The following is a 26903-nucleotide window of genomic DNA, read 5'->3' as shown; positions in this document are numbered from 1 at the left end:
TTTTAGAACAGTAAATCCAATATTTTTGTTAGGCTCCTAGGCCCGTATTTTGGCATCTAAGCGGGCTGCCTGATTTTTGTAGCCCTGAGCGCTCACCAGTCCTATAAAACTACTTGAGAGCTGCTGAGCACTTCTGAAAGTAAGGCCACCTATTTACATACTTAATTTTAGGCATCAAGGATTGACAATTTAAGCTTAAAATGCTACATATCTCTGTATTATTGCACCCTTGGTTAAAAAGCAGTATGTTTAAGTTGTCTTAGTTGTTCTTTCCGAACCCCAACTGCTCAGCCAGTGCAGCTAAAAAGCCAGCCACCAACAGCCATACAAGCTTGCCAGCATGCTGCCCACTGCGGACGAAAAACCCAGCGCTTCTGTCAAGGAGGCCTGTTACAAAGCCAGGCTGTTATTCACACGCTGCAGTTCCAGGATCGTGGTAAGCATCCGCAGTGCTCACCGCTTAGTATCGTGAAATGATACTTTCTGAAACATTTTGCTTTTCAGCTAGAACAAAAATTCGATTTCTTCTCATCTGGGGGGAAAAAAAAAATCAACAAAAAGAAAAAAAGGAGGGAAGTACAAGATTTACAGGTTCCTCCACTTTTTATTAAAAAGAAAAAAAAAATCAACAGCAAAAACTGCAAAAAACCCCCTCTTCCACTTTTAAGTAATGTGAAAACAAAACAAAAAGAGTCCCAAGATCTCTGCTGGAAAACTTGAAAAAACAAGCAATCCAAGAAACCTCTATTAAGCATTTCCAAGAGTTTCTTTTTAGCCTTAGAATATATTTTATAGAAACCAAGAAAAAGGGGGACATGTACAATTTATCACGTCAGATTAAGCAAACATACTTAATATTCCCTGAACAGGACTCTGACTGAGGCTCTCCAAAGATTCAATGTCAATATTTTTCTTTAAAAAATAAAATTTCAGGGAATCTTGTAAATAGTACGTAACTTGAGGTGGTACTAGATTGTACTCTAGAAACACCTTATAGTTAGAGCAATCTTGATAAGCTGTGCTCTCTGGCACTTGGAATAAACAATCTATTTTAAGTATTCTTGATAGCATTTCAAAAGTACAGACAAAAAACATTTGGGAATGGAAAACAATTACCCCAATTACCCCTCTGGAAAAAGCAAAAAAGAAAAAGCATCTACACAACTGCATAAAAACCCCGTGTATTTAAATACACTCCTAGCAAATGTTAAAAAAAAAAAAAATAGACTAACAGGTTAAAAATCAGGTTTAGGTGCCGAGCTGTTACAAAGAGTAGTTCACTTTGCATTTGGACAGTGTTAAAACAATGTTTTAATGTGGATGCTAGTGCAGAAACCGGAGATTAAACACAAAGAGACGCAGACAGCTACCACATGCAGAAAAACGAGGTTACAGGCACGGCAGCACCAGGCGCTCGCCCATCACCGCGGGGAGGAGGAAGGGACAGGCATAGCAACCACAAGCCCAAAAGCAGAAAAGCGCATACCTTCAGCTTGGAATGAAAATCACGAGATTTCCTTCTGGCAAGAACCTGAATGTGACTAGACACCTGCAGGGTAGGGGAAGGGAGGAAACAAAGGAAAAGCCTGTAACCATGGAGATGAAAAGCCCCCTACAACTGGGCAAGCCAAACGTACCTTAATGGCGGCTTGAATTTCTCGAACTTTCTTTCTTGCTAAGACCTGTATGTGACTAGACACCTACATTGTTCAGGTTTATAGGAAAAAAAAAACAACAAACAAAAGAAAAACAAAAAGCAAATCAAATTTAAAATGTCTATTTTTTTCTTTAAAAAAAAAAGAAAAACTTTTCTGAGGGGAGGAAGTTATTCGCATCTTCAGTAAGCTCTGCTGTTAAAGATACCACATTCCCAGCCAGATACCAAGCTCTTAGCACCGAGGCTTAACAATACAGGTCATCACTGCAGTGACTTGATTAAGAAAAAAAAAAAAAGAAAAGAAAAAAAAAAAAAGTGTAACCCACCAGGTTGTGCATTCAGCTACAAGATAGAAGATACAGTTCACAGTTGGACGCAGCCCGCGTGCTTTGGTACCGATCCCATCCGTGGCCAGGCCCTGCGCTGTCGCGCTGGGAGCCGACAGGACTTCTACCCCATCTGCTGGGGAAGCAGATGCCTGCTCTGACCATTTGCCACTAGGCTTGACATAACTTGGCACCAAGAAGTTTTATCAATTTTTTATTGTGTTCTGCAGCTCCAATGAGAAGCCTCAGGCTGTGTTTTGACCCCACTGACACGCTCTAAATTCTGGAACAAATGGTAAAACACTGGCTCAACATGGTCCCTGAACCTGTGTTGGTTTCCTCGGCAATCTCAGCATCAAGTCTGCTCACAAAACACTCATGTAAGTGGGCACCAGTAACGTGACATCAGCTTGAGTAATGTCCAGGTTTGGCACATCTTAATGACATTTTGGTAAGAAATTTTTGTAAACCCAGTCCTGCACTAGACCAGTTATTGGTCAGAAGTTGTTGCCTGTGCAGTGAAGGCACTGGGCCCAGATTAACACTCCTGTTTACTCAGGCACGTACTCAAATCCATGCTATTGATGATGAGGGTCTAATAATGCTGCCCAGCATCGCTTGGTAGTGCTCAGCATCCTACAGCCCTCTGTGTGAAGGTTTAAAACCAGCAATGATGGTAAAAAATGCTAAAGAGAAGTCTCATTCTTATTTGACCCAGGGCATACCATATCAAGTGTTGTACATTTTTCCTAAGTTAGTTACAATTCCTGTCTGGGAAAGAACAAAGCAAAAGAAAAGGAGAAACAAAGCTTGATTTCCTCTCTCTATAAGACTATTGCATGACAATAGTACCAAAAAGCCTGTGTTTTTAGTAGGGAAGCAAACAGTAACACATAAATGAGCATAGCCCCTGAAGGCCACCTTCAGAGGCTTCTTTGGGAAGCAGCTAAGGAACCAGTTTGCAGTAATTCAGAGTTATACTATTGCTTACTAAGCAATTTTGTAGTCAAACACGTAGACCAAGTTTTCACACATGTTCATTTGTTTTGCTTTCGGTGGGATATTAGTGGTGTTAAAGGTTATACAAGAAGCACAATCGTAATGTTTAATTGCTCAGTTGAAACTCAAAAGTAACGACAATCAAACTTTTCTAAACGCTCAGTCTGAAGTGATTTATGAACCGCTGTGGAGGGATGTGCAAGTACGGAGGCAGAACTTTGCCATGTGTAAGCCATCACAGCCCTCTTGGTTTCACTGCAGCTCTACCAGCACACGCTGGCCAAGGATCTAGCCTCAAGGTCTGCATTTGGACTCCTGATGCAATTTTAAGATCCCAGCATAACCCGCGACTCCCAGAGCTTGCATGGCCAGAGCAGGGATGCACTTGGGACTTTGTCTTTTGTTTCAGATTTCTTTGCCAATCTTTTGTTTGTTCCTTCTCCATATGCTGCAATTTCTACCCTTTCTCATGTCTTTTTTCATCCCTTGTACATACGTTTTCTTCCTAACTGACAAAGGACACCACCCAGGCCAAATATCACCCAGTCCAAAGTGCTTCATATCCGAGCACTGGCAGCAGGCCATCTTTGTGTGTGCTGAGTCAGCATCACCTTTCCCTGTATTACAAAACATACGTAGCATGCAAGCGTACGAGCCTCTGCCTTCTCCTTCGTCACACACATGAATGGGGAGAAGGAGAATCTCGCACTTGACGTTAGAGAAAGTGAGGGGACTCTGCAATTTGCGAAGCATTTTGAAACAGCGCAAGGGTTTAGTAACCACCACATAAACTACACAGAGCGGGTGCCTTCCGTGAGGCTGCTGATCACCGTGGATATTATAAATTAAAGGATTTAGTCATATGAGATAAGTTAATGGTTATGTGATAATCATCTGAAAAAGACTTAAGACTGGTTAGACATTTATTCTGACTCTTTGAGGAATGAAATCTTACCATGGTCACAGACCAGGAGCCTGAAGGCTCTTAGGCGAATTTTTTTATTATTTTTTCATCCTGTAGCAAGTATTACCCCTGAGCTTGAGAGCATGATTAGGATCAGTCCTGCTAGATAGCTTTTATTTATTTACCTCTCATATCCAAGGATCATAACCTCTATTATATAGGTGAATTGGCTGGACTTTTAGAAGTTCCATTATTCACCATCTCAAAATAATTATTGTATTCTGCAATTGTCCTTATAGACAAATAAGGCACAATGCATTATGCTTCTGCTTTTGAATTTTTTTCCCCAAATACAGAGGATAGTAGCTTCATGTACATAGGTTAATAAACAATGCATCCTCAAACCGCCACTGAAATGATGCACAACATAAAAATAAAAGAGTTTCAAATATTTTCTAAATAGCATGTATTTAACCCGAACAGTGAAGTCAATACATCATCTCATCAGAGCTGAAGCACAGACAGCCACTGCAGCCAAAAATGCCATGTTTTGTCATTCACTGACATGCATACTTCCCCACTGGGTTATTTTACCTGCTTCCTGGTCCGTGTCTTCCCTGTTCTAAGTTTGATGTATCTGGCTATCAATTCATTCCTACCTGAAACAAAGAAAAATTCATTATAAGGGACAAGCAGCACCACATCCATAAACACCATCAAAATACCACATTTAAACTTAGGAGTTCCACGCATGTGAGGCTTATGTTTTCTTACACCCACTCCACTTTTCCTTTACAGACTGTTTATCAATATTTTTCGTAGTTTATCAGTATTTCTCTTCCCTCTCCTTAACAGACGTTTCATGTTCCACATGAACTAAGCTCAGAGGACTATGGGCTCAGTGTTTTCCCACTGAAGTCCTGCAGATGTTTGCAGGCAGAGAGGCACCTCCTCAGTCAGCAGTGGTACCCAGGATAATCCCTCGCTGGAGAATCCCCCCCCATCCCATGACTGGCACAAGGTCTGGGCTCCTCTGGTTTTGATTCTGATTGTGCCAGGTGGTGTTTGTCCCCCCCAGCCCACCTGGACCCCTGCCGGGAGGAACAGCTGCTCTTGAGAAGGTCGTGTGCCACCCGAGTTGAAGCGCCAATCACCCAGATGTTATGGTTTCGCATCAGCTTTTCTCCAAGTTTTATTTCTGCGATGAGGACAGCAAAATCTATCCTCCCTGCCAGAAAGCACTCTGCCTCCTCCACTGATGGAAATCACTGTCCCAGAGCAGCAGGTTATTAATCACACCCTTAAGTCTACGCACAAGAGTGGTCACTCTGCGGTGCCCAAGTTCCTGCTGCAGTGAGGCCGATCAACACGGTGGTTTGTTATTTAGAGCTTTATTTCTCTTGGAAATGTATAGTATTTCCAAGTTTCTAAAATGGCTACTTGACTCTTCTTCAGTCACATATTATGCTACCTAATACAAACTAACATTTTCTTTCCAAATAATTTCCTTCCTAAATATTGCTGACATGGAAGATAACACAGTTTTATGTGGTGCCCTGTTTATTTTTACTGCATATTGTGTTACTTCTCCATGAGTTGTAATAACTTAAACATACTTGTTCAACAAGTTCTAAGTTATGGAGTTATTTGCATTCAGCACAGGGGATAAGAAGCCCATGTGCAGTAAATGGGAAAACTGATTTAGCAGCAAGCTGAAAACTGGGAGGTTAAGAAAATAACTTGTCACCCACCAAGTTATTTTAAAGTGGATGAGAACATAGCTGGGGAGTGCAGAAAGTTATCATATAAGCCAGGGACTCAAACTCTTTCAGTTTGATGTTGCAGGGGACAGACAGGGAAGTTTTGAAGTAGCATGCCTATGTCTGAAGGGTATTTTGTTGACTGGAAGACTGAACACAATTAGTCAAACTGGACCTTCATTTTCCCTTTTTCCTTCTGTCTTCCCCTCTGAGCCTTATTTTACACCCTTTGTTTCAAATGTCTCATGGCTCCTGTTTCTTCCATAGTTTGTTTGCTAAATGGATACTAGCATATGAAATATCAACATGCTTCAGCATAGAGCTGTGTTCTCTCCGATTCCCTTGTTGTGTTGGTCTGGACTATGTGCCAGGTTCCCCGCAACGTGCCACTGTAAGGGTGATGTGAGGTTTGTAACTCTTCAGCAGGTCTCTTCAGGACAAACTTTCAAGAGGCAAATTTTGTGTAAGCAAACAGTTACACAAACAAGCAACATTTCTGCACACAAATGAGGGACTTCTGTATGCAAAAGGAGCAGCTAGTTACCTAGTTTCATGCAAAGACCTTGTCTTTTGGCCGAACAGTAGTTCTGCAACATGTTGTGCCCACAAGGTACTTGCCATTTGCCGTGAACAAAAGCCTTTGTGTTCATGGGGTGAAACCAGGGAATGCTCAATCTCTGTATCTCTCTGTTCTCATGTTCTTTCTCATCATTCAAACAGTTCATTACAAATACAAAGAATTAGTGTTCATAGTGGTGGCTGTCCCCCTCTGTCCTTATACTGTAACAGCAGCTACCTCACAATGACAGGACTGCAAATTTATTTGCAGGTGCTGGGCATGGACAGAAATGGAGCTGCTCTACTCTTCATTAATATTAGATGGAAAAGTTCTACAAAGGAAAAATATCATACAGTTTGGGAAAAGGAACTGGCAGAGAGGTGGAGAGTGTGAGGCCACAGCAATGAGAAGGGAGATGAAAAGCTATGCAACAATGGCACATCATACCAAATGTGCTTTGGACAAGAGTTTTCCAAAATGTTCTTGCTTGGTACTTTTTATGCCTCTGCAGTGTCCCTTTAATGAGTACAAAGCTAGCAGCCAGTAAAGAGGTGCACAAAAATTAAAACAGGAAGATGCATTTCCCCACCTGCCAAGGGGGAGCCCGAAGCGATGGTATCCTGCAAGAGCAGCCCTCTTTGATCTGGTGAGATTGAGAGATCACCATATTACTGCAATCCCAGGTATGATAGGTGGCATGAATGTTTTCATATTTCTAAATGTACATTTTGATTTAATTGGAGAACGTCCTCCTTCCAGAACGTGCTTTCTTTGCATATCTTCAAGTACGTGCATACATTAAGCACCCAGAATAGGTTTTTTTGTGAAAAAAAAAACAAAAAACAAACACATTGTCAGGTTGCCTTTATCAGCAGCTGGTCACTCTGCAAGGTCAATGACTCTATAAGGTGATGTAAAGGAAGCATTGCCATCTCGTGTCCCTCCATCTGTACTGAAGAGGTTTCAGATACATGGTCACAGCACAGGTCACTCCAGCCACCCCTTGCCCATTAAGGCAGTCCTATGTAGCCCTCAGCCATAGCTGCGGAGGGAAGAGTTAAACCTGTTCACGGTTTCACAGTTTTCTTCCCAGTGAAGAGAGCTAAAAAACTATTTTTAAAGGAAAGCTCAGATTCCCAGGCAGCCACTTGACAGGAAAAGCAGCTTTATAAAAAACACCAAGCACTGAAAGTCTAGACTGTATAATTCAAAATACCAGTCGAGTGCCGTCTCCAGTTGAGCCCCAGCCCATCCATGAAGTACTTTGGCTTGAATCAAGGTGGGGTTTCTCTAGCCGCTATCTAGCCTGGCAGGGGTATGACTAAAAGATTGTGGTTTTGCAAAGTGATCGCTTCCCCTTAAGGTGAAGCCTAGCAGGAGCCTAGCTCAAGAAGAGTCAACAGGGTGGAATAACTTAACTTAAAGGGAGGAAGAACTTTACAAGGAACCATACAATGTAGCCAAGGCAACAGCCTTATGTTTTCCTTACAGCCATGTTTTCAACGCAGCAAAGAAACGTGCACCAACCAGGTTTAGACAGAGCAGAAGATACTGTAGCCTCATGAGGTTCACTAAATGTCTTCTGCCCAGCCACAATGATCTGAAAAGACATAACTTCTTTTGGACTACCAAAAAACCATAAACACAAATATAAGGACTGCCTGACATATATAAGATAGATGTCCCAGAGTCAAAGTTTATAGCCTTTATGTTATCTACTATTCTTTACCAACTCTGACAGATACTAACAGAAAAGATCCTATCTCCTGACTGACCAGGGCCCAGGGAGGATTTTAAAGAAAGGAAGGCTGAATAATCCTAAAAACACCCTTTCCTGTTCTTGGGAATGAGAAGAGTCTGAAACAAAAGGAGACTGAAGGAACTTCTTTAACTGGCCATTAGAAACCTTAGGGTGAAAAATGCTCATTAATAAATAGATCTGCTTTTCTCTAAGAAGAGCTCAGCTGTGGAAATAACTTTCCATACACGCCCTCCCTTAAGCTCCTTGTCATATATCTCTGGGAAATTGCCAGGCAGAAGAGGTCAAGTTTATGAACTGTAAATGTTCATCTCCTTCTTGTCATCCACTGTGACAGTCTCCTACTTCGAATGTTTTGGTTCAGGTATCAAAGAGAGGTGTGGGGAGGTCCCCAGTCAGATAAAACATCTTCACAGCCCAGGAATCTTTTTGCAAGGATCTTGAAAGGATCAGGAGAAGACCATAACAAATATTTTACAGATGCTTCTTCTTGTAGTTTTTGGGGTTTTTTTCCTTTTAAATTCAGGCGTTATCTGTCATCCCTTTCTATCCTGTCTGTGCAATTGTAAACTATAATTCTCCCTGGGCCAGCGCTGAGGAAGAACAGAACATCCTTTTTAATAATGTCAGGAAGTAAAAGGGGGGTTCAGATAGAAAAGGGTGCAGGTGCTAGAAAACCTGCGAGGCTTTGCGGGGTGCCAAAGCCTCACTGTGACCCCCTGGGGGAACGGCCGGGCTCCCAGGGCAGCCCTGCTCCTGCCAACCAGCGGGACACGGGCTTCCTCCACCTTCCCAAACTACTGCACCTTCCCTGAGAAGCATCACCCTAAACAAAGGAGGGTGCGGTGATCCCAAACACCTCACAGGCAACATGGAGGACTGACATTTTTGCTCCTCTTGTTCAAAATAAGTAGAAGCAGCTGCAGTGAGGAGGCTCCCACCCGCCTCTCCCTGGGGGAGGCAGTTGTTGCTCTAACAGAGGGCCCTTGTGCGGGGAAGCCTCCCCCACTAATGTTATTTCCAAAAGCAGCCTAAAGCAGCCAAGCATCAGCCCCCACAAAGGTCTCCACAAGGCTCCCGGGTGCCACCCTTGGTGCTGAGGGTGGGGGGTTTGGCCCCACTCACCCAGCATGAGCAAGGCCCCCAAAGGTGAAAATCACCCCCTGGGATGGGAGGACATAACTGGCAACCCCTTTGTGGGCCAAAACTGGCACCACCACCTCTATGCAGGAGCCAACAGGCCACCACAAGCAGCTCTACCAGGACCTTCGTGAGCTGTGGCCATGCCCGCAGCCACATCAGGTGCCTTTCCCTGGGTCCCAGCCACAGGTATCGCTGCTCAAACCTGGTCCCCACCAGCAGCAGGGCAGCGAGCCGATGCATTACGTCCCTGTGGAGCCACCGGCCGCGTGGCGGGCGGCGTCTTTATTTAGAACATTAATGACACAAATTAAACCTCCGCCCTCCCAGCTCTCAGTAATAGGCACTATCTGACTGTGATAAAAATAGACAAGTGTGGGAAATCAAGCCGGTTAGCAATTTGAAAATGAACAGCTAATTTTAAAAAGTTTTCATACTCAGCAAAATAATCCAAGTAATGACCAAGTAGAAAAGCCTATTCTTTTCAGATAATGGCATACTATGAATTTCTCCAAATTCTACGAGACTGTGGCTTGAAATAGTTATTTCACATCCTTAGCACAAAGTCTGGGGACAGACATGCACAAACGTTTCATCTCCCAAATCATGCTCATGCGTGTATTTCTACCATGGCAAAGCTTTTCAGCTGGTTTTGATAAACTCCATTTCTGGTCACCTCTTCTCAAAGGTGCTACGTCAGCCTGGTGATGTCAGCAAAGTGCCGCACGTGTGCCATGGGGCCAAATTTGGAGAGCTAGCGGGAATTTTGCTTGATGAAGAGCCTGCTGATAAGCTCGCTGTACCTCAGGCAAGCGCTCTCCTGGGACAGTCCTTGTGAGCAGCACTGAGCCCTTTGTCTCACTGCTGAGCATGGGCCGGATCCGGATCCCACACGATGTCGCAGGGGCCCATGTGCAGACATCATCAGTGGGGATGGGCTGGTTTGAACGTTTTCCTCAATCAGAAGGTGACCATGGGACCCTCGAGCAGCCGTGCTTGCAGCTTGTGGTGGAAATGCCGCTCTGCCACGGCGCTTAGCCCTGGCGCTTTTCCACTCCTTTTTGCTGGCAGAATATCTGGCTTTGGGAGAGCTCGCCTAAAATTTGCCGGTGCCGCCTTCTGAAGACGTTTTAAAGCTAAATTGGCTAACAAAAAGCCTCTTGTAGATAAAAGAGCTCTGCAAGTCAACAACTGGCTAAGCAGTTTAAACCCCTAAGTAAGGCATCCTCTATTTAAACGTTATAGGCAAATCTAATTTAAGCTTTTAAAAATATTATGGGCAGGTGTTTAAGTCGTCCGCACACTGGGCTTTGCGAGGGCTTCGGAGGGGGCTGGGCGGCGCTTCCCAGGCGGGCAGCATTTTGTTCAGACAAGCTTTCTGCAGAAGGCCACGTGACATAGGCCAAATAAACAGCATCTGGGGATTTTCAATTACAGACCTTCACCCAGCATGCCTGCACTGTAATCTCTACCAGATGAGGCTCAGGCCTCACTATTTTCAATAATTCACACACTGTGTACACATAACATGACAATAAGGGCATTCATGCAACCGCCTGATTCGCACATCAAAGCTCCCAAATGGCCAGCTGTAAGCATGCTTACTGCTGAATAATTCATTCTTTTCACAGGCTTGAAAAAACGCTCAGCGGGAGTTGGCAAGCTTGTGTTCTTTCCTGTGTGGTATGCTAAACTCAAATTTTGAAAGAGGTACAGCCCCACTAAAAAGAGTCAGAGATCCAACTATTTAAATGTGCATTTGCGAGCTTTCGGATGGCTGCTCCCAAAAAAAAAAAAAAAAAAAAAAAAAAGGCAAAAGGAAAAAAAGAAGCGCTATGTTTCCAAGTGGGTAGCAGAGATAAGATGAAATAGCCTACATGTTTTCTGGGGCAGGTGTTTAATAGAAACAAAATGATAAAACTGTTTGCCCGATGGTAAAATATTTTTTACACATATTATTCCTCACTAAATATCTTAGATATACCAGAGGCATAATAGTTAACGAGTTCAGCAAACTTGAAATTTCCACATACTTAGCATAAATTTTCTACTATATGGCAAAGAGGGGTTTAGTTAATACTAACACATATGAAAAAAGCAAACACAGGGACATCAGAGCTAATTCTCTAACTTCTGCTTACTGTTCACACAGATATGGGCTGAATACTAATTTCTAGATGATATTTTAACAACTCCAAATTTGCAGCTGTGTCTCTGAACATTTCGCTTGCAACCGGTGAGTATTCCATATTTTGAAAATACTTTGGCTTTACACAACAGAAGCATAATTTCTTTAAGAAAAAAAAAAAAAGGGGGCGGGTATGAGGGGGAGAAGGCTCTGCTTCATAATATCAAGTTTTCTTGACTGTCAATCAATGCCAGAACCAGCAGGATCAACTAGTCGTGACCTCTCCTTATAGCAAACACATGCTGCTTACCAGCTGTGGACTGTGTTTTTTACACCCTTTTCTCTATCATTCAGAATGGCTTCCTCCTAATCACAATAATCCCAAAAGTGCTAAAACATATCAATCGTCCTTTAAGCCCTGCCTACAAAAGGCCAGCCGTCCAGCCTTTATGGGCTTGTCCAACAGCAGCTGATACTTCATTCAACTACAAATCCAATTTAGCAGTTACAAGAGGTTTAGCATCACTGGAAAAATATTGGTGTTGATCCTGCACTCTTAAGTCAGCAAATATTCCTTTGCCATATTGTTTAGCTTTTTCGGCCATATTTACACTTCTGCTGGATTTCCCTGAATGACTTCAACAACAGCATTTAACCTCTGAACTGGTAATATTTACAGTTGATCAAACAGCGATTTTTAAAATATGTTTACCACAATTACAGAAACATAAGCCTATTTGTATTCCAACTGTTATGACTCTGAAAAAAAACCCAACCAACAACCCTAAAAACAAACACAGTCATTTTATTCAAAACCATAGAGCACACTTTATGTACTAGTTATGCAGGATGTTATTTATTATAGCCCTTTGGGCACGTTCATCGCAATTCTTTCACTTATGTATTTTTAATTGCCGAGTGAGCCAATGCAAACACTACTCCCTTGATCCCCCTCCACCTTTTTTTTTCCTTTTTCTTTTTTCCCTCTTTAAGCAGCGTTACATGTAATGCCTTAAAGTAAAGATGGGCGACCCTATCTAGGGAATTTACTGTTACCCAGCCCAAATCTGCAAAACTGTGGGACCACTCAGCTAAGGCAGCCTTTAATAATGAGAATATAAAGCAGGAGATAATGCTCTCAGCCCTGTGGCAGAGAATGGGAGCTGCTTTTCACTTGCTTTGCAGAGAAAATAATCAGCCTCAAACCTACATCAAGCACAGGATTTCCATCTCCCTGCACCAGCACTTGACGAAGGGCCGGCAGTGCCCAGTTCACCCGCAGCCAAGGACACAGGCAGGTCCCCACAGTCCCCCAGGGAATGGGGTGGGGACAAAACAAATAACCGAGTGTCTTAGATCTGCTGGAGCTTGTTGCTTAACTCTGCACCGAGTCCTCCCAGAGCCAAGGCTCCGGCTCTGAATTTAGGTAGGGACCACGCACAAAAGTGGCCATCCCAGGACAGGACCCGGAGGAGACAAAGACAACAGGGTTCCTAAAATGGGTTATAAGGGCTGCCCGAGTGGGGTGTGTGTATGCAGACACACACACACACAAGATTACAATAAGCCACTTAAGTATTATTATACACAAATTAACTGCTTGCAAAGTGTACTGTAACTGGGTTGCCCAAGAGGACAAGGAAAAGAAAAGATCCAAGAAACAAAATAACCGAAATAATCCCTTTGGATGCTAATGAGTGAACAATTACAATGACTCATTGAAGTTATATCATAATGATAATTCCAAAGAAAAGAACGTTTTGTGTATTGTATTTAAAACAACAACAATAAAATGATCCCAGATTGAAGCAATACCACAATTTAATTTATACAGCAAAAGGGAAATGACCTAATAGTTAAGACGGAAAGATATTCTCTTCATGTCAAATCTTAACCTTTTGGGGTTTATCCCAGCTTCAGTTGTAAAGAAAACAACAAAAAAGACCCATAGGCACATCTGGTTCAAAAGTCTTCATTGACACTAATGCAATGCATTGGATTCTGTTTGGCAGCTCTTCATACTGGGAAATATTCCACATAAGCAATGTTTATTAATTTTCTTCTTCTGAGTTTTTAAAAACACAGACAGAACATATTTCAAAGAGAGAGAAGAGTGATCCAGAGATCTCTCTGAATATTCATTAATTAATATTTTGTCAGTGTCAGTTGTCTCAACAAAAGGTTTTATAATTTACTCTAAGCCCCATTTAATTAAAATTTAAATGTTACAAAAATACATGGAAATTTTTTGGTCCCTTGTAATTATATTATTTTCTACTTACTATAAACTGTATTTTACTGCAACCAAAAATGCATTTCAAAACAAACAGCAATTTTTAGGCTTCAGAATATACAAAGAAATCCCCACAGGAAAAAAAAAATCCCCAAACTTGACCTTTGCCATCTCTCTGGATCAGCTACAGATGTTTAGCAGATTATACAAAAACCTAGATGTCCTCAATCTGACATTGTTGGCTTTTTTTTGTCCCTGCTATGATAGGAACTCTAAGTAACCTATCTGCAAAGACGCCGTGCAACTTCCACCTGCATATGTAATTGCTGTGTGGTTTTCCAAGGTAGCCACAATTTTTCAGCGACATGAGCAGTTCAGAAAGGAGAAGACTCTTACCCAGCGCTTCTGACAGAAAGTCCGATTTGGACAGGAATCCTTCAAATACACAGACAATGGGCTGGCTGACCTGTCATGCATGATGGATGAGTTAAGGGGATTAAAACCACTATTTGCATTAGAATAGATAAAAATTAGCAAAATAGAATTTCTCAGTAGGTGGCTTCAGCTCTGTTTGTTCTCTTAGGCAAAATGAAGTTCATTTTTAAAGGAATTACAATTGTTTAAGTAACACTTATTTGCAGAGGAGAAATTTTGGATGCCAGTTTGCTTTCTATTGTTTATTCTTTAAGAAATCCACTTCAACTATCACTACTACAGTATCATTTTTCCCCATGTTTAATATTAAAACATTACAAAACTACAACGTTGTAACCACTTTAAACTGTGTGTATATCTTAATGTTTGCATGTTTCTAAGCTGCATGTACCCGAAAAAGTGTTTTGAGTTCAGAGAGAGACGATCAAAAAGACCAAAAAATTACTTTAAGTTGTGTACTGATGCTTCACCAAGGTTCTGAGTACAAGCCTGTGACTCAAGAACTGTAAAAGGCAGATGCTTGAAATACTGCACATTTCTTTTGACTAGATTCACATTGCACACAGGGATGGCACTTAAAAGACTCAGAAATGGCTGCACAAAGTAACATAATGAAAGACTCGCCTTACAAAATAGCATTATATTGTTTATACAATATAACTTTGAAAGAAATTTGTATGAACGAGTCGGTGCCCACAAGTAGGCAAACAGATGTAGAAACTCCAGAAACATCCAGGGACCACCTCCCCTCACTCCTGCAGAGAACAATCAAGATTTGTCTGTCAAACAAGAGTTGTAAAAGTAATGGAGGTTCCCCCCTTTGTAAGGCTCACACATCTAATTTGCAGACAGCAAGCAGCCTCCAGAAAATCCAGCATATTTTTAAAATCATCTGTGTACTGCCAAATATGTTTTTGAACTCCTTGCTTGTTTTAACGGTGGACTGCAGTCAAACTGGTGATATATTCCACTATGCCCTATTGCAGCATTAACAGGGAGCAAAGCTGAGGCATTAAGGAGGTAAATTTCTTCCACTGATGACATTACAAATGGGAAAAGCTGTGACATGATTTCTCAACTCGGCATTTACTATAATGAGATTTTAAGAGAGCAGCTCGCTTCTCTCGCTCAGTGATGGGGGTTCTGGCCAGATCCAGAGGCTATCTAAAACAGGTCAATGCCAGAGCCCACAGCCAGGGATGGGGTCCCACCATACGGCTCCCAGGGAGAAGGAGTTCATCTGCAGGCAAGGGAGGACCCCACAAGCTGCCTTCATTTTCACCGCCACAGACCCTGCGCTGGCATTTCATGCAGCTCTTTGCACAAACTGTTTATGTAGCTTATGAATTATTTGGTGTCTGTGTCCCATGCAGTTAAGATGCTTTATTTTCACAGCAGGTGCAAAGAGGTATTTAAATTTGCATTATATCCAGGGTATCTGGACTCAGTTTGTGTTAGATGACAGCTTCTGACAGCAGATGGGCCAAGTGGAGAAACGTTTGACCGGCATATGAAAGAGCTTGGGATGCATCCAACACTAACCTTGGTTTCCAAGTTATTTCACAAGCACAAAGTAACATTTTGTGGAGATTTTATAGCTAACAATGTCATTCTAGCTACAGTACAATAAATATTTTGCTCCAATTACAAACCCACAAGAGAGACCCACACATACTTGAGCTATAGGGTAAGTCATTTCTTGCAAACCCGATCCCAGAACATGCTTAAAATTGGGACTCCTTTAACTCTTTTTTTAGCCTAAAGAAGGACCTGTCCATACTTCCAGGTGTGATACGAACCTGTCCAGATCAGTTGCCTATTCCTGCCTTCCTGTTGATCCCATCTGGGTGACTGACATTCAAGATAAAGTGGAGAAGAACAATAGCCCCACACTTCTGAAGGATCCCCAGGACACCAGCCCATGGGGAGAAAAAGAAACCTTAATGCCATCCTGAACTCAGGTATGAGAACACAAAAGGCTGTTAAAAAATGGAAGATACTGCTGCTTATTTTGAAGCTCAGCTATGAGAGACAGCAATGAAGAGCTGAGTAATCAACTAATACTGCACCTTAGCGTATTTTGTTTGAATTTGGAAGTGTTCCCTGTAACCCACTCATTCATCAGAGTGAAAAATGCCCACCTGACTCTTCCTGCCCCTCTGCCCCAGCCTCCATCGACTCCAGCAGTCCACAGTACATCCCAAGCAGTGTAAATACTGTGTTGCCTATTTCATTATGATGGAAAAGACCCATCTGTGCCTTTCAAAATCTGTAGGATTATCCTGGAAAATCATAAGAAAATTTTGCTTCCAAATCCATGAGAGTCCTAACATTTGTAATTTTCTTTATAAATTATTTTACTTAGTATTTTACAAAGTGGTTGCTTTGGATGATAGGAGGGCTCTTTTAAAAGTAATTTTTAAGGGGTAGGAAATACCAGAGAACCAAAAGAAAATTACAGTTATTTATAATCTTTTTACCACTTCTTTGTTTCTATAGTAAATCACTACTTTCACTTCCCAGCTCATGCGTTTACTTTACATAACATTTACCCAAAAAGTGTACGTTTGGAAACCTTTTCTTTGTTTGTTTTGGATAAATAAGTAATAGAGTACAGACACAGTTTCATGCGTAATTCTTAATCCCACTTTCTTTAGACCTGATGCAGTAGGAGAGAAACTTTACTGTTTTGTGGCTGAGTACCGTTGATGTGGGACTGGGATAGAAGACAGAGCTTCCAGCAGCAGCGCTGCTGTGTTTCCTTGTTGAGTCCCTCTATTCTCTTCAGTTTTTGCCTGTTACAGAGGTTAGTTCTCGTAGAAATCATGGCAAAAAAGTTGCATGAAAGATCAATCCCCACTTTCTACCTAATGAGCCTCCCCTCCACCCACATCCATGCCAGCACAGTTATCATACTGAACAGACTCAGCTGTCAGTGGCTTTCAGTCCTGACAGCAACGATCCACATTTCACAAGGAGCAGAAGGACTTTGCTTCTCAGCTCCAACATGCCTTGCTAGGTGCTGTGGGCCCAGGGCTGGCATTAGGACAAGGACAGAGGGACACGTCCCAGTGCAGTCCCCACAGCTAACACCACCAGACTCACAACTGGTACACTGGCAGAAGCTGTGAGCGTGGCAGCCTCATGCAGCAAAGAAGGAAAGCTTAAATACACACAGGTCTGGAATTGCATTCAACATTTATGAATATCACTCAGAGATATCTACCCCTACCAAGCTCTCAAGTTTGCTCATGTGACTTTATCATCTGTTTAGTCTAACCTGCTGATATGGTAACCTGTAGTCTCTGGCGCTTAAAAGGATTACATTTTTCTTTTGAACGGTGGCTCTTTATGCACTTTTCTCTCCCCTCTTTCAATATGCACTCTCTCCTGTTTCCAGAATAACCCTCCATTCCATATTGGTTCAGCTTTAAAGATCACTGCCTTTCTGCCCAGCCCATACCGTACAGACTCTACCCTAATGAACACGTAGGCTGTCACACACCACAAGAAGGTTACTTTGCAGGCACTTCTTCCTAATGGGCAGAGCCCTCAACAAGACTGCTGCATCTTCCTTCTAACTTGGCCAGTGGTCGGATGGATGCATCCTGACACATTGAAAACTGCAGTATCGAGTGAGGGAGTGTTTCTGAGCATCCCTGGTGCACAGCTGAGACCGACAAATGAAAAAGGGTTTTAAAGTGTTAAATACTGTAGAGCTGGTTTCAACCTTCTGACACTGGTATGAATTTAGATGAGTCCATTGGCAAAAGGGTATTTCAGATCAGTGGCAATGTGATCAGCGTCCCCCCTCCTAATTCACAAGTTTCTGCCTATGCAAGCACAGAAATAGTCATCTGCTATAAAAGACAAAGAAATGGTCATTGGCTCAGCCAAAGAAATTCTACCTGACACCAGGCAGAGCTCTGACATATACACAAACAGATTAAATTAGTGCTGCAAAGACTTATCAAGAGTACTTTCAAGAGTGACATCCCCATCATCTTTTGTGAGATGCATACAAATACATCCGTACTCACCCCTCCAGACACTAAATTGAGCCATAGGCTGATTTTCCCTAAGGACTGGTGGACTTGGCAGTGTTAGGTTAACTGTTGGATTTGATGATCTTAAGGATCTTTTCCAACCTAAATGATTCTATGACATAAGAACAAGAAGTAAAAATATACTTACTTACCTCAGAGGCTCACAAATATTTATATGAAGCTATTAAAAAGCTGAGATTTAAAACAACACATTCATTTAAAAGAAAATGAAAGGTTGTTTCTGGTACGGCTGATGCAGTTACATGTTTTCTGTTGGGGGAAATTTATAGGCACATTATTGCTGTCAAGGAGGGTAGTGAGCCACAAGGATTTCCAGATGCCATGTGTGAAGTTTCTCATTTCCCCTACTATACTAAAGTACATTATCACCCAAATGCAAACAAGCTTTAAAAAGTATCTGTCATTAAAACATGTGTGGCCCCCTTGCCTGGACTTAAGAGATTTGGTTTTTTTCTTTTCCTTTCCTCTCTTTTTAAGCCAGATGGGAGACTGTACTGCAGCACTCCCCAGGGGCCTAATACTGATCATACTGATGTCAACAGTAGTACTATGGGCTGCATCCCTACTGCACTCTGCACCCTGTCAGTGAGAAAACCTGCCACTGCAAACAGTAACATTTCACTTGTAGAAAGTCAAAGGAGTGGAAGAATTGTTGCCACGACATTTCTCAGAACAGCTACGAATGTGAAAACAGGGATTTAAAAGGAACACAGAATATAAAAGGAAAAACATGATCGAGTTCCTCCTGTACCTGTAAATACAACTTGCCGCAGCAGCAGACAGCTGAGGGACCTGTCCTGCTGTATGGGCTCAGTGAGTGGCAGGGACAGCTTCCTGAGCAGAAGACCACCCTCACATCCAGCAGTGTATTCGCAGAGATGGCAACCCCATGCCAAAAGGACATTCAAAGGCAAAGATCACCTCCAGGACAGCTTCGGCAAGCCTGGAGCAGAACAATCTCTCTTACGGCTGTCTGGGATTGCTGTAAGCTCAGACATGAGGTTTTCAAGTGGGAACGGGCACTAAAGAATGCCTTGCAATTAATGACTTTTCCCACTCTTACTAGAACAGTAGAAGAATTATACCTAGAAAATCTTATGCAAGGGAATTAATTTTCATTCCCCGATGGATATGTTTTAAAAAAAGGAAAAACAGAATTTATGCAAAGGCCCAGCACACTGGTGCTGGAAAGAAGACAGAGGTGGAACCGTCAGAAGGTTGATGCTGTACAGTCCCACTGATTTTTCATGTACAGTGAAAGGCACAGTCTCAAAGCAGGTGTTTTGTTAAATGATGTTAACCTGAATGTTTTGCTGAAGATGAAAACTAAATGGGACATGTTGAATCCAAAGCAGAGCTGTCCCTTCTGTCACACATGTGGAAGCACACCAACAACAAGATCTTGGGTAGGACCAAGAAAAACAGTTTTGCTCAAAACCCAGAATGAAACAGAAAGTCTGTTAAGGACACAGGGATATGCCAGCATCCCTCACTCCAGCTGGAGAACTTTCCCACTTCTGCAGGGCCAGAGGCAGAAGGTGGCACCCGTTTCTGAGGTACACTTAACAGAATGAAGGCTGAGCAGAGCACCATGCCAATGGCAACCAAAATGATTGTATGCCAGTTTTATCACATAAGCTTTTGTCCATTATCTCAAGAAATAGTTTCCACATCTTCAAATTTTTCTTATGGTCCTCCCCCAAAGAGGGTATATACAACATAAGCCTCAAATATCAGAAGCACTAGAAGCACTAAAGCAAATCCCTGAAACGATGTTTTCTTAATCACATCAGACACTTGGCTTGCAATTATAGCATTTTCTGAAAGAAACATAGATCTGAGTAATAAAAATGGTCCCTCACTGTTGTGTTCCACATGAATACTTCGGAAGAGAAGAACTGAATCTCTGCTACAACAACCGCTGCAAATAGCTGCAGACTCAAGGTGCAGAGTGTGCACATTTGATGAAACAGAAAACAGCCAAGGCAATTATTTCCATAAATGTACGACAAGTCAATATGGACAAACACCTTTTCAAATCTATACAGGGCAAATCATTGCTTTGCTGTAGTATCATGATTGAAGCTGAACCACCTGAGTCTTCATGACACTCACTTCTAGCTAAAGAAACTCATCCAGAGTGCCTACCGCACCTGTCAGCGCTTGATACTCCAGTCTTGTTAAAACCCAAGTTAATACATTGAAAACAAAAGTGTCATTACAGTGCTTTCAAAACGATCACTCTGGCTTCTCCTTCATCTTTTCATTTCCATGACATTAATTAAAGACTTCAATTAAAATGTAAGCCAATTCATAAAAGTTTTTAAAATTCAGTAACTCAGCTCTTTCCATCCTAGTATTTATTTTCTATTGTAACATCTGCCATTATGGCAGGCTTTTGTTTGTATCTTTTCCCATTCTTACCTGGACAAAAGGGTCTTTTTTATTCTCCAGATTAAAAAAAGTGAAGATGTTAGACATTTCTATGTGCACAAGCAAGGTCTTTCAAGGGTGAATATAAGCTAAACTGCGGCTCTAAAAATTAGTTCACAAACTGTTATGCCTGAATTATTTGCCAATTCTCTGAGCACTGGAAATACTGTGACTTATGCATCTGAGAAAGTGAATCTCCACAGAAATCAGACCTCAGTCTGTCTTCTTTCTGTACCTTCCCAAGCAAGACCCCCAAAGGCTCCTGCCTGCCTGTCAAGAGAAAGGTGTAAATATCCAGGTAATTGCACAAGAGAGAATGCAGTTGGACTCATCTATGTCTACCAGGCAGGCACTTGGTGGTGTATGTACACATGCTGCACAGGGGAGGCACGGGACCATGCTGTGGCAGAATCAAGGTCTCTCACTTGAAAATGCCTTTTCTTAGTCTCTGCCTTTGCTGAAGAGCTGCCGACTGTTATCCTCTGCCCACAGTCCATCCTGCCAGCATTATCTCTTAAATTGAGAGTTGCCCTTGCATTGCTGCCAACAGTAGGTCTGAACAAGTACTTCTGCGAGCAGCAGAACCAAGGAGGCCTGGTTTCCTACGGCTCTGGGTCCTGACAATAAGCTTTTCCATGGATTCTGGTGCCTCGCCTCCCGAGGGCTATGCTCAGCCTTTCCCCAGCAAGATGCTCATAGGATCTCTCTCCCATCTACCCACTTTCCGGTTTTACATTTCCTAAAGAGCATCACGTCTCTCACAGTTCAGTTAATATTGAGCAAAGGATTTGCAGAAATGACTGGAGAGAACTGACAGGCAGACCATTTGTGGACTGCTTTGGAGCTGTGGACAAAAGAAAAGTTTAAGAGAGAGTCGTGTTTCACTGTTGCATTCAAATTTGAATTTAAAGCTCAGCTGATTCGAACATGACTGTAAACAGTGCGTGAATAAAACTCATCTCAGCCGTCTAGATCCTCTATCCTTGTAGTAACCAGTAAAGATCATAAGAAAAGAACAACAGAGACCAAAGTGGATCAAGAAGCTTTCCTCTTCAAAATAATTTTCTCTTCTAAACTTGTAGTTTCATGGCTGCACGTGAGCAAAGATGACAGAAACCTGGGATAAAGCTCTTTATGCTGGAAATATTAGTGGAGAAAAACAATAAATTCAATCCTAGTTCCTACATCTGCTCATTTACATAGCTGATGGTTCACATACTCAATACATACCTCTAACTAAACTTGCATTTGAAGTAGTTTCGGATTAAGTAGAAATTATTAATATTTTACAATGCCAAAATGTTTATGCGTGAAGAGACTGAGATAGTAAAGCTGTTGACCTTATAACTTTAAATAAATGTTTATCTGGCTTTAGGAATGAGTAAATTGCACTAAGTAATATTAAATATTATAATTTGTTCCAATTTGAGAAGCTTAAAACCAGTGCAAATTATATAAATTAGGCATACTAATCCCTGTGCGTAAGCCCCCTTAAAGTCAATCTTGTTCCTTGGAATTTGAAAGGTTTCATTGAAGTTGTTGTCAATGGCATCTTAAGGTGTGCCTATAATGAAGAGCTTGATTTTAAATAGAGGGGGGTGTTAATTGCTGTCATAAAATAAAATACACTTCACAAAATCCTGTTTTCCTTCATAGAAATGTCTTTTCTTTTTCCTAAAATGTGAGAAGTAAAACCATCTCGCATTCAATACTGGTCTCAGTAGAAATCATTGGCCCGAAAGTTCAGCATTGCTTTCTACAACAAAATCCAATACATCCAATAACAGATTACATTAAATTTGACCTAACCAGTGGGCAGGGTTCTTTATCAAGAAATAATACCCTTCTGCACAAAATCAGTGTTTTGAAGGATCATAATCCTAAAGTGACCTATGGAAATACAATGCCTCTCGTATTCCCAAGAAGATTATACTAAACCATGCTTCCATCCAATAAGGCGAGAATACCTACTGAGCCATGTAGGAACAGGCCTCGAGTATAAACACCCAACACTTTTTTCAGGAACAAAGAAACTACGCCACTTCATCTAGGAACAGTCTCATCTGAATGTAGTTCAGTCTGTAAGAACAGAGAAATTGACCCATCTCACAAGAAAAGGACACGTTTCCACAAGACTGTCTTTGGTCAAGATTTTCCCATTTTTCCTTTATCAACCCACTCAACCTGCAACACAAGCGCAGGGTTCAGTTCCAAAAAAAATACCAGCATGCTGAAGGCATCTGGAAGAGCAGTAAATTACTAGTAGATTGGAAAGATTGATTTGTGAAGAAGTTACAACGAAGTGGAGACATCGCAATCAGCATGTACATGGTGTAAAGACCGAGTCTCCCAGCAATCTCTGAATGCCCTCAATTCCCACTCGCAGACTGAAATCAGTGGGAGCCCAGGACATTCAACAATTCATAAAAATTAAAGCAGGGCAACGACTGTTTTTATTGTTTGTTCTTGGCAGTACCCTCTAAGAGCTCGACGCTGAAGGAATGCATGATCTATGTTGTGACAACTTTGCAATTTAGAAAGACTTCAGCAAAAGGGATAGGGTAGTGAAAAGGGGCATAACAAGTGACTAAAGTGATCAAAGCTGATGACGGCTGGCATTCTCTATTAATACAGCAATCTCTGTATTGCGGGTGAGACTATTCCCAAAGCAGCTCAACCTACCTGTTATTGACATACTCATTTCCTACAAATCACGGTAAAAGTCCTTCTTGCGTGCTTCAGAATGCTGTAATCTAGAGGACTGTGGGTATTGTATGTGGAGAGGTTTGCGGGCCAGCTCTGGCACTACATTGCGCTCACGGGGAGAGCGTGCAGCAGAATGTACCCACTGCGGGTGGGAGCGAAAGGGGCTAATCAAGGGACGTGGGGAGAGTGGCCCAGGGGACCAGGGGCTGCTTCGTGGGCATAGCCAAGAATGCTGCAGTATGTGGTGTGGAGGAAGACAGCTGAGTTGCATAAAGACAGAAGAGAAGCAGAAAGAGATTTAATTTATTTTTTTTTTTTACATAATATGTGAGAATATACACAGAGGGATGATCTTAACAAAGCAAAGTTTAAATATTAAGGAAAAAAATACTTCCCAGATTTAAATCAAGCTCCAAAGAATGTCCCATATTGAGGTACTAAAAACTACATTGGGCAATGCACTAGAAAATATACTGAAGAGGAAGAGCCTTCCACCAATTCTTTTTTTTTTTCCCAATGGATGTATATTTAATATTTTCTTTCTGTATGACCTAAAAATCTACACCTATAAAAGAGCCCCAGGTGATAGGCACACCATAAACCATGTGATAGGCCTGCAACACAAATATCCCTGAACTAGCTCAAACTCAAAAACTCTATGGTATCGGTACTGTTACTAACTTTGACTCATATGGTTCAGTTTTAGGTAGCCCTACAAGGAGCTGGGACTCAATGATCTTTGTGGGACCCTTCCAACTCAAGATATTTTACGATTCTATGACTCTTTTCAGTCACATTCCTCTAAGCCTGAGAGTTTAATAGCCACCCCAGAAGGCACTGCTTGCTTATCTGTTTGGTTTTCTTACACAAAACAGAGAGTAAGAAAAGTACAAAGTGATAAATCACTGGATGATTCCTCTTCAAAAATGGCTGCAGCAAGTTAATATTGTATTACTGACATTATTCTTGTATATTTCACTTTTTCTTAACAAATTACACTTTTTATTCAAGCATAGGCTCTGCATTTCTTATATACTTGGAATATGCCAAAATACTTCCACAAGGGAAGTATTCTTTGAGGGAAAGATAAAATAAAATAAGGACCTATGGTAAAAGCAAGGGGCTGTCCCACCTTTAACTTCCTTCTAACGCTTAACACTAGGCTTAAAATTGCACCATATAAACACACAGAAGCTGAAACACCACAAGCAGCCCTTCCATCTACTTTGCTTTACACATTAAACCACGATTCAAACAGAGTCCATTAAGGCATCTAAATGTGACTTACCACATGTGTTAATTGGGTGGGGAGAAAAAAAAGAAAACACAACCCTCGAATGTGGACATTTATGTATTCCCATTATTCAGACCCTCTTGATGCCACAATCTCCCACTTCTATAGTTTATAAATGTTTGATTTAAAATATAGCCATTTTATAATTTGTACCACATTTACCTCATCTTACCGCTGTTCTGACTGGATGAGAAGCTAATGTAGCCTACACTGTCTGGTCAATTATTGCATGGACACCAGGGACCAATTAATGCCATCCATAAAAGCCTGAATCATTCTGTCAATTAACTAGAACTAACTATGTCATCAGATATATTACTGGTGAGCAAGTCTATTTGGTTGCAATATGTCTTGAAGGAGAGCAGTATCAAATGAATCACAATTGACTTGGACAACTGCTAGCATAATTTCAGAAGATGAAAAGACAAATGTGGTAGTTATTAGTGGTCCCCTGAGGAATTACAGCCAAGCAATTGTAATGTGCTAAGACTGTACTAGCAGGTGCCCACAGCACAAATCAGGCAGAGGGTTAAATCAATATTTTCAATTTCTTAGGATCAATCCAGTGTTTGAACAAGATGGAAACTTGTTAGCAATTGGCAGAATGTGTAAATGAAAAGTCAAACTTCTTATTATTTGTTAAAAAGGAATCAGTGCTCTGCATCATGCCCTTGGCACAAGGTAATGCTTTCATGATCCAGTTGCTTGGGCATTCACTAAAAATCTAGCAGTTCTTAAATTTTAATAGAGTGCAAAAGGTTACTTTAATACACGCTGAACATTCAAGATCTTTAAAAATGATTGAAGTGTCAATAGGAAAGTTTTTGAGCTGTGACAGCAGCATAGTTATTAATGATTAGTGCAAGAAGCAGAAGAAACCTTGATCGCTTTAGGAAAGTCTCACCAGGAACGCAGATTGACATCTTTGGTGCAACTTCACATTTATTCTGTTTCATACGGAAGAACCTTAGAATCATTAAGTGATTCTTTACCAATTCAACAAGAAAGAAAAAAGTGACCTTACAAACTGATTTCATTTATCACTGCTGGGTTTAAAGATGCCTGTAGCAGGACTTACAGAATTGGGATCATATTCTTTAGTTTTAACACAAAGGTATCCAATGCACCCTTACGTCTTATTATTGGTTTATAAAAAGAAGTCTCCAGCTACCCTGACAATCAGATGAGGTTTGGATAATACACTTAAATTTGAGAGAGGGAAACATATCTTTAAAATGATACCTTAGACAGAGCGCTGCCAAATCTCTGGGCTTTGGAAGCAAAAAACTGGCAAGTAACACTATTGTACCTGGGAAAAACCAGATGATGCTGTTTCCATGGTGCAAACCTAACTCTTTAAGCCCATTATTTCAAACAGATCAAAACGATGAACGTTTTTCATGTTATAAAACTAAATCAATTTTTATTAGGAAAACAAAAAGAAAGCCCTGGTGGTTAATTAAAAAGAGGAAACACAACAAAACAGTTTTAAAACACATATGCCTAAAGAAAGCACCTATGCTTCAAACATATGTGCTTTCTCTATATGTTTGGTTGGTATAGGAATTCTTTGTATTGTCTTCAGTGTTTGGACTTCAACACATGGGCACAGTCAAGTGAAGACATAGGTGAAGCTCCCCCTTCACAATTGCCAGGGATAGAAATACTGGTTTTAATGCTCTTTGTTGGCTGTTCTTTAATTGTGAAGATAACAATAATTACAAAATTGGGAAAATGTTGCGTCTGACTGGAGTGCTTTTCATCCAAAGGATCTCAGAGCACTCTCAGCAGCAGTGCAGGGAAATGATCTCTCGCTCAGCATATGACGAATTCAACCTGTGAATTCACTGCTACAGAAAGTTATTAGCAACGCCTCTATAGCTGCTGTTTTTTAAATAATAGTTGCAGCCTTCACTGATACAGGCCAAAATAATAAAAAGCACTTGAACTTCAAGAAACTGCAAACCCTTTTAAAGCTTTACATTAGATGCTGCAGATGAAGTAGGAGATATTTCTTCTTTTTCAGCCTTTTCATGGGAAAACAAGGGTGCCAAGCCAAATGAAATAAATAAATAAAACAAAATAATTGAAGCAGATTTACCTATTTTAGAGCTGGCCCAGCTAATCTATTATCAATGTCTAACATACCACAGCTTTGTCTGATTTGCGCAATAAGTTTGTCAAGAAGACAAATATAACAATAACATAACAATATGGGGAGCACTCCACACCACAGAGCATCGGGTCCAAAGTACGCAGATATGCTATCAGTGTAAGACAAGTACGGTAAAACCATGGGAATGCAGAACATCACAGTACTTCCTACTAAATTGGCCCCTATTAATTACCAAAAAATAAGAGAAAGAACTCATTATAGTAATGATATAGTTATTCTTTGAAGAATAATGCAGGGAAGATAAGCCCTTTAATCCAAGATACGCAGCCAATAGATTTTTTTTTTCTTGCCTAACTCCTCTATCTATGCACTGTGTATCAGTAACAA

At 41.3% G+C, this 26903-nt stretch overlaps 1 protein-coding gene across 6 annotated transcripts in view; it reads right to left on the bottom strand.

Moving 5' to 3' along the window:
- TEAD1 (TEA domain family member 1 (SV40 transcriptional enhancer factor)) overlaps positions 1–26903 on the bottom strand; it is a 101866-nt gene that overhangs the window by 38963 nt on the left and 36000 nt on the right. For 2 of the 6 annotated variants that reach the window (XM_009892652.1, XM_009892656.1), the window contains exons 2-3: positions 4481–4545; positions 1487–1549 (exon numbers count right to left, since the gene is read on the bottom strand). In XM_009892652.1, coding sequence (XP_009890954.1) covers positions 1487–1549; positions 4481–4545 — 128 coding nt within the window. Of the gene's footprint in view, positions 1–1486; positions 1550–1637; positions 1701–4480; positions 4546–26903 lie in introns of all 6 variants that reach the window. The other 4 variants (XM_009892655.1, XM_009892653.1, XM_009892654.1 and 1 more) reach the window with 3 other exon arrangements.

The sequence above is a fragment of the Charadrius vociferus genome, unplaced genomic scaffold (assembly GCF_000708025.1).
Source record: "Charadrius vociferus isolate BGI_N301 unplaced genomic scaffold, ASM70802v2 scaffold19, whole genome shotgun sequence".
Lineage (NCBI taxonomy): Eukaryota > Metazoa > Chordata > Aves > Charadriiformes > Charadriidae > Charadrius > Charadrius vociferus.
The sequence above is the reverse complement of the archived record's forward strand: the minus strand, read 5'-3'. Positions and strand labels throughout refer to the sequence as shown.